This window comes from Prionailurus viverrinus, chromosome C1 (genome assembly GCF_022837055.1).
Source record: "Prionailurus viverrinus isolate Anna chromosome C1, UM_Priviv_1.0, whole genome shotgun sequence".
Taxonomy (NCBI): domain Eukaryota; kingdom Metazoa; phylum Chordata; class Mammalia; order Carnivora; family Felidae; genus Prionailurus; species Prionailurus viverrinus.
In genome coordinates, this window is record NC_062568.1 from 1,812,423 (window position 1) to 1,820,491 (window position 8,069).

The following is an 8,069-nucleotide window of genomic DNA, read 5'->3' on the forward strand; positions in this document are numbered from 1 at the left end:
GTAAAAAATAACGGCCAGGGTTTAGTGGGTGTTGACCGTGTGTGCCTGGCCTTGGGTCACACATTTTGCCCACATTCTCCCATTTTTACCCTCTCAGTAATCCAATGACAACAACAGAAAGACAAATAGGCCGACTTTTAAAATGGGCAAAGGATCTGAAGAGACGTTTCTCCAAATAAGATAGACAAATGGCCGGGGCGCCTGGGTGGCTCAGTCGGTCGGGCGTCCGACTTCGGCTCAGGCCATGATCTCACAGTCTGTGAGTTCAAGCCCCGTGTCGGGCTCTGTGCTGACGGCTCGGACCCTGGAGCCTGCTTCGGATTCTGTGTCTCCCTCTCTCTCTGCCCCTCCCCCGTTCGTGCTCTTGTCTCTCTCTGTCTCAAAAAGAAATAAAAACATTAAAAAAAAAAAAAAAGATAGACAAATGGCCAATAAACACGAAAAGAAGCTCGACGTCGTTAATCATTTAGGGAGATGCAGCCCCAGGTCACAATAAGATGCCACTTCACAGCCACCAGAATCATTATCACCAAAAAGATAGTAATGGGGGTTGGTGAAAATGTGGAACAGTCATGGCTGATGGGAACGTAAAACGGTGTAGCTCCTGTGGAAAACAGTGTGACCGTTCCACAGAAAGCTACCATTACTATTTCACCCAGCAATCCCACCCAAGACCATTGAAAACACATGTTCGCACAAAACCTTGCACATGGGGGCGCCTGGGTGGCTCACCCAGCTAAGTGCCTGACTCTTGGTTTCAGCTCAGGTCACGATCATGGGCGCGGTTTGTGCATTCGAGCCCCACATCAGGCTCTGTGCTGACATTGTGGAGCCTGCTTGTGATTCTCTCTCTCCGCCCCCCCCCTTCTGCCCCTCCCTCACTTGTGCTGTCTCTGTCTCTCTCAAAATAAATAAACTTAAAATTTTTTTTAAATGTTTATTTATTTATGAGCACGAGAAGGGGAGGGGCAGAGAGTGAGGGACGCACAGAATCCGAAGCAGGCTCCAGGCTCCGAGCTGTCAGCACAGAGCCCGACGCGGGGCTCGAACCCACCAACCGTGGGACCATGACCTGAGCCGAAGTCAGACGCTTAATCGACCGAGCCGCCCAGGCGCCCCAATAAATAAACTTTAAAAACAAAACCAAACCACAAAAACCTTGTACATGAATGTTCACAGCAGCATTTCTCATAATAGCCAAAAAGTGGAAACGACCCCAACGTCCACCAACTGATAAATGGATGATTAAAATGTGGCCTAGCCACACAATGGACTATTATTTAACTGTAATCATGCTACAACATGGCTGAACTCCAAAAGCATTATGCTGGGTGGAAAAAGCCAGACACAAAGGCCGCATATTGTATGATTCCATTCACATAGAATATCCAGACCAGGCAAGTGTCAGCAAGTCTATTAGTGGTTGCCAAGGGTTGGAGGGTGGGGAAATCCCGAGTGAGTGCCCGTGGGTACAGGGTTTCTTTTTGGGATGATGGAGTTAGACAGTGATGATAGTTGCACAACGCTAAGGATGTCCTAAACACCACTGAATTGTACACTGTGCAAAGGGTGATTTTATGGGATGTGAATTATACCTCAATAAAAACAAATTAATCCCAGGAGTGGGCACCTCACCAGCCAGGACGCTGGGTGGGCACAGGCAGGTTAGCATCTCGCAAACACCAGAACTCACATCGAACGCAGCCAGTCACAGAGGGCTGTCCGCTAAGCACTGTGTCCCACGGCATGGATTGAGGCGGGAAGGGCAGACCGCCTGTCACCCCATCTCCGGGGCAACGAGGAACGCCTGGCCAGGAGCACCGCAGCCATTTCACCACGTGTGGGTTCACACTCCAGGAGAGCGGACCCTTCGACGGGGAGGCACCAGTGTCTGTGCCCAGGTGAAGTTAACCCGCCAAGCAGGCCAGCTTGCAAAACACACCGAAGCCAGAGCCTACGCTGGTTCTGGAAGAGCTGCCCTGGTGTGCTGGACACGGGCGCAGAAAGTCTGGAGACCGTCAGCTTCACCGGGTTGTTCTGAGTCCCTCACCGTGCACAGAAGACGCCAGTGAGCCATTGAACGCACAGGCCTTCACGGGCGCTCCCACTCTCTCCCGTCTTGCGCACAGAAAGAAAACTCAGAAGAAAAGAACACTTGGACCAACTCTGACGTAAACTGGGTTTCAAGAGCCCGTGGTCCTCCGGCCTGGCTAGAGGCTACCGTCTGGACCAGTATCGGGCCCCACTTTCTGTCAACACCAGCTACGAAAACCAGTGTATTTCTTTGCATTGCACAAAGATAATCAGTGAGCAGTGCAAACCTGACTGAAACTCTGGAAGCGAATTGGAGGAAAGGGGGTTACATCCATGCGTTCACACCACAGGAAATGGCTTTATGCCTCTCCTGGACATTTCTGCCCTCCCAAGTCCCTTCTCTGTGTCCCCCCTTTCCGGGCCTACCCGATCCCACACAGCCCCAGGCTTGCTGGCTCCCCTCTGTTTCTCCTTCCTGAGAACGGCCCGAGTTCAAGTCCCGACCCTGCCATTTATCGGTCCTGTAAACGTGGCATGCTACCTAACCTCTCTGGGCCTCAGTTTCCTCGTCCTTAAAGTGGGGATAATAACAGGACTTCCTCCGAAGGTCGCTGGCGATGGTGAGTTAATACATGTAAAGAGCCTGGAACAAAGCCTGGCACACAGTTAGCCTTCGTGAATCTCTTGCGGTTATTTTTAGGCAGAACAGGTTAGCAACCACCTTCTGTGAGGGGAGCGAGGCTTAGGGCCTGCTCTACCCCAACTGGCCTGTCACACTTCCTAACGAGAAGGCGGCCTTCTCTGAGGGAGCTTTTGGTGACTGAATGTCGTTCCTGTGCTTCTTCATCTTTGGGGCCGTGCTGACGAGGCCACAATCCAGGCTGCCTGGCCGCCGTCCCCGGGAAGGAGGCCGTGGGTGGACCTGGGCGTCTCGGGGAAGGCTGTGTGTTGAGGAAACCGAGATTACTTCCCCACCCCCCCCGCCCCGCCCCCCCAGCTGGCTGGACGAGGCAGCACATGTCTGCCCCTCCTCCAGGAGGGAAGCCAACTCTAGTGTGCTACAGTGGGAACGCCACCCCACTGGGCAGACTGTATTCCCAACCACGCTGGGCCATTGTTCTGGTTCTGCCTGTGTGGCCTGAGCCAGGGGAGGCTGGCCCTGCTGACTCCTGGCTCTTACATCGGGGGGACCCCCATCCCCAAAGGTATGTATCTCTTTTCTGTAGCATAAAGCACCTAACAGGTGCACTGGTGCCACGTGGGGGTGCTGTCCTGGCCGGAGAGGAGGGCGCAAGCTAGATGGCCTCTTAGTATGCCCATCCCAGCTGGGCCGGATGCCCCCTCCAGCCTCCCCTGCGGTGGGACTGAGTGTGGTCAGGTGAGCACGACGGAGGCCCCATCTAGAAGAGCACACTGTCGCTTGTGTTTCCAAGCCCCCTTGCCCCAAGACGGCAGAGCTGCCTGGGGCCTTCCCCCTCCGGCTCTCACGGCCCAAGACGGGCCTCCAGGCCTCCCTAAAGCGGGGTTCTCTGAGCTGCTGAGGAGAGGCCTGAGCTTTCCTGCCCGGTGGCAGGTGGGCGGTAGGGCTGACCTCTCTGGAGGAAATGCGGGTTTGCGAGGCCTGGGGTGAACGTGTGCTCTCATCACGTGGGTGGCACTGAATTGCAGCCTTGTCTTTTGGTGCCTTCCTCACCCCCCTCTTCGTTTCATTTAAATAGTCAAATCCTGTTCTCTTTCCTGAGCACCAAGGCCACTGGGGAGGTTGTCCTCAGTTCCTGGTGCTCTGAACACAGCTGCCTAAACCAGCCGCTGGAGGCCCCCTGCTGTCCCCTCACTCAGCAGAGGGGACTGGGGACAGGCTCCAGGCAGTGGGCACAGGCAGAATGAGGCCTGCGCACGCAGGGCCACGAGGTCTCTTTCTGTGGATATTTCTAGAGCAGGAGGGGAGTCTTGGTGGTCTCCTCCTGCAGTCCTGGCTCACTTTGAGAGCCCTGACCCCACACCTGCACCAGCTGGGTCCCCGTACTCCCAGCTGACTTCCAGAGAGACAGCATAGGGGCGAAGCCTGTCGCTTGTGAAACCGAGGACGTTTCGCCCAGTTGCTTTTCACCCCGCAGGCCGTGGACAGGACGGCGTGGGGCAAGGTCTGCACCGGGCCACGGGGAACAGAGAAAACTAAGGATAGTGGGCTTTGCTTCCCAAGAGGTTAAGTCTATTCGATTTAAAGGACTGGTGTTTGCTTTGTTTTTTGTTTGGTTGGTTTTTTGTTTTGTTTTTAACGTTTATTTATTTTTGAGAGAGAGAGAGAGAGAGAGAGAGAGAGAGAGAGAGAGAGAACATGAGCAGGGGAGAGGCAGACAGAGAGCACAGAGAGCCCCCGATGCAGGGCTCAAACCCACGAACCAGGAGATCACGACCTGAGCCGAAATCAAGAGTCAGACCAAGCTTAACCAACTGAGCCACCCAGGCACCCCTCTTTTGTTTTGTTTTTAAGAGTACACTCTTCCTGCTTTTCGGTGTTAAACGACGCTTTCTTCCATGAAATGAGCCTTTGGAAGGTCCAGTTAGTTGTCACGCGTTTAGTCAGCTTTTCATTTTTAAATCTCCTCCATTGGCAAAATGAAAGGTGGCAGCAGGATTGTGTCTCACAGGTTTGGGGAAAGTTTGGTGGTCCCTGGCATCCCACAGCCTGGAGTGGCTCCTGACCCTGCGGGAAGGATGGCTTCCCTTGAAAAGCACAGGGGCAAGGGGAGCCCCTGGCCTGGCCGAAGGGCAGGGTTCCCAGGGAAGGATCCAAGCCCTGGGGTCTAGACCTGAAAGGGTTTCGAGGACAGGAACTTGATGACAAGTCCAGGCCTCAGTGAAGAGGACAGTAGACAGCTGGGCACCACGGGCGCCCTCCCTAAGATGCAGACCCCGAACTCTCTACCGCTCTGAGAGTCACTCCATGCAGAAGAGGGGATGGGGGTGGGGGAGGAGGAGCGGAGGAAGGACTACGGGAAACCAGGCCTGGATCCCAGCCTGCCGCCAGCTAGTAAGGGCAGTGGAGACATAGGCCTCACCCTCACCCTCCGCTCACTCGCAAACTCAGGGGTCATTGGACGAGAGGTTCCCAAGGCCTCCACTCAGCCCTGGCTCTGGCCTCCATCATGCTGCCCGTTTGGAGTCAGAGATTGCATTGTAGCCGGGGCACAATCAGAGCCCCTTGACCAGAGGGCTGCTGCACCAGTTAGCCCTGGAAGGTCTCAGCCGGGGCTCAGCACACAGCAAACACCCAACAGAATCGGCCGCCCACTGGGGCAGGAGACCGGTCCATGCGGGCCCAGGGGAGTCAATTTGGAGTCTCCCCGCTATTTCCCAGGCCCTGTTGGTGGGTCCCCACGGGGGCACTGCCTGTGGGGAGGTCCTGGGTCCCCTCCCCTGAGTGTGAGACTGGGGGGCATGGGAAGCTGGCCTTGGGAGGTGGGCCTCTGGTGCCATCAACACTCAGGCCTGTTTAGGAGCATTTTCTAATACTCCCAGCTGGTCCTCGTAGACACCTTGGCTTCTCCTGCCGTATCACCCGGAACCTAGGCTCACAGCTTGACAGGGTGAGGAGTGGGGTGGCCTGGGTGCAGCCTCTGGGGTCAGCTGGCCCTGGCTTCGACCGTCGTCCGTCACGTAACCTATCTGAGCCTCAGTCTCCTCAACTGCAAAGGAGGGGGGTGACACCAGCACCTGCGGTTCAGGTTGCCGTGGGGACGAAATGGGATAACGCCCCGACAAGTACGTAAGCTTAATGCTCAAAACGGGTCTGCGTTCAGTGACCTGCCTCCCTGCTGCCTGGTCACAGGGAACTTCCTGCAAGCCCGGGGATGCTACCTGAGAAGTGCAGGGGGACAGCCCATCCCCTGCTGTGCCCTGGTGCTGCCCTAGGTCGTGCAGGGGTGCTTAGATGCCAGGGTTGCAGGGCTGAGGGCCTTCTTCAGACATGGGTCAAGAAGGGTGTTTTAAAAAGGAACCTCCAGCAAGTGGCTGGTTCCTCCATTGTTAAGAGAACCAGAGCGTTGGGCGATCTCCCGGAGCCGGGAGTGAGGTGAAGCGGGTAGATGAGGGTGGCCGAAATGGGTGGGGGACACAGCCCGGTGCCGGGGTGAGGAGGGAAGAGGCTCTCCCCGTCAGTGATGGTGACTTCCTCTGCTCTCAGGGCCCCGAATGCAACTTCCAGGTGAACTGAAAGGTCCTTCTTGAGCGAACCCACCCCACATTCTGGCTCCAGAACAACGGTGTCCTCCGGGGACCCAAAGCCTAGGCGCCAGAAGGGTCCCCGCTCGCCACGCCTGCTCCCCAGAGGTCTGCACCAGGGTCTCCGGGCTGGGCATCTGTGACCCACACCTGAGCTGAGCCAGCCGCTGTCTAACACGGGCACCACCTTGGAGCCCCGAGCTCCCGCCTGCCTCCCAGAGCCTGGAGACCCTCGACCCGGCCCCTGCCCCTGCCCCCGCCGCTCCTGTGTGACCAGGCCCAGAGTGGCTCTGGGGGGTCCGGCGCTGAAAAACTTGAGCTCCAAGGCCACGCAGGCCCACAGGGGGCCTCAGCAGGACCCACCAACAAATCCGGGCAGCACACAAGTGGGGCCCACGCATCGCGTGACCCGAAGCCACCCTGTCCCCCGGCGGGCCGCGCCTCCTCCCGTGGGCCCGGCGCACTTACAGCACGCAGAGCGCGTAGGCCTTGGAGATGGACTCGCTGGCACGCACGAGGAAGCTCCCGTCCTTGCCCGTCCTGGACAGCAGCTCCTCGGCCTTGGAGCGGGTGATGTTGCCATGGTTCCAGCAGGGGACCATGGCGGCCACGGGCCTCCCCGGGCCGGGCGGGCGGCCACCCCAGGACCCACACGCCACCGAGGGGAGCTGAGGCCCCCGCACCGCGAGCCGCCGTCGGTCCCCTCTCGGTTGCCCCGCTGCTGCCACCAGCTCCCTGCCCGACTTCCTGTTTCAGGAGCTCAGCGAGGGAAAGGAAGCCAGCAGCGGCAGAGAACTTCCTCATTGCGGAGACCGGCCGGGGGAGGCCGCGCTCCACCTTCCCACCCCGCCCACCCACCGGCCGCCCCTCCCGCTGCGCCCCCAAGGCCTCCCCGGGGCGGCAGCTGGGTCGTCGTCGGGGTCAGGAGGCTCATGGCCGGCTTCCGGAGAAGCGTGGCCTGGCAGGTGGACGGGCAGGACAGTGGCCACTGGAGGCCTGTCTGGATGCTCACGTGGGATGGCCACGCCCTGGCCGGATCCCTCGCCTTCGGCTTTACCCTACTCCAGGGGCTACTCAGCTGGGACCACCGCCTGCCCCCCAGGGCCAGGCGAGATTGAGGGAGAGGGGCGCAGTGGAGCCCCCTCCCAATGTGAGAGACTCAGGAAACCACCACACAGCCTTGGGTGCTGGAAGGACCTTGAGGGACACCACCCTAGGGCTCCAAGGGCCCAGGTGACAGCTCTGTGACACGTTTACACTCGTCCCCAAGGGCTTGGTGGGTGTGAAGGAACCCTGTTCTCCATGGCGGTCCAGCTTAGCCACACACGAAGGGGGTGGAGGGCTTGGGGACGTTGACCCTGCACAGAGAGAATGCGGGCTGGGTTTTCCCCTCTGGGTCTTTCCAGGATGCTCGGAAATGACACTTCCCCACAGGCTGACCACCTGGCCAAGGATGAAGAACATGGCTTCCGGTGCCCTTTATCCCAGGAGAGTCGGGGTGGCCAGTGGAGCGCCTCCAGGCTGCCATGGTTGCACTTGCCGGTGGCTCAAAGGAGAGCTGCCCCCATGGGGTCACCATCCCGGACCAGCAGATTCTGAGGGCTCCAAAGCAGACGTCCACTCGTGGGGTGCACTCCGTTCTTGGGTCAGGCCCAGCAGGGTCAAGGGGCGCTGCTGACCCATCGCACAAGGCTGTGGTGCCCCCCCCCATCCCACACCCAGGCCTCGCCCCACCCCCCAAGACATGACAACAGACCCCCTCCAGAGGCCCGAGCTCAGTGAGCCTCTGTCTGAGCCCCCCAGCTCTACAT

The 8,069-nt window shown here is 58.5% G+C and overlaps 1 protein-coding gene across 2 annotated transcripts in view; it reads right to left on the reverse strand.

Annotated features, from left to right (window-relative positions):
• Positions 1–7,023, reverse strand: part of INPP5D (inositol polyphosphate-5-phosphatase D) — a 124,619-nt gene extending 117,596 nt beyond the window's left edge. The window contains exon 1 of one of the 2 annotated variants that reach the window (XM_047869461.1): positions 6,727–7,023. In XM_047869461.1, coding sequence (XP_047725417.1) covers positions 6,727–6,860 — 134 coding nt within the window. In that variant the 5' untranslated portion in view covers positions 6,861–7,023. The remainder of the gene's footprint in view (positions 1–6,726) is intronic. The other variant, XM_047869460.1, reaches the window with a different exon arrangement.
• Positions 7,024–8,069: the final 1,046 nt, after the last annotated feature.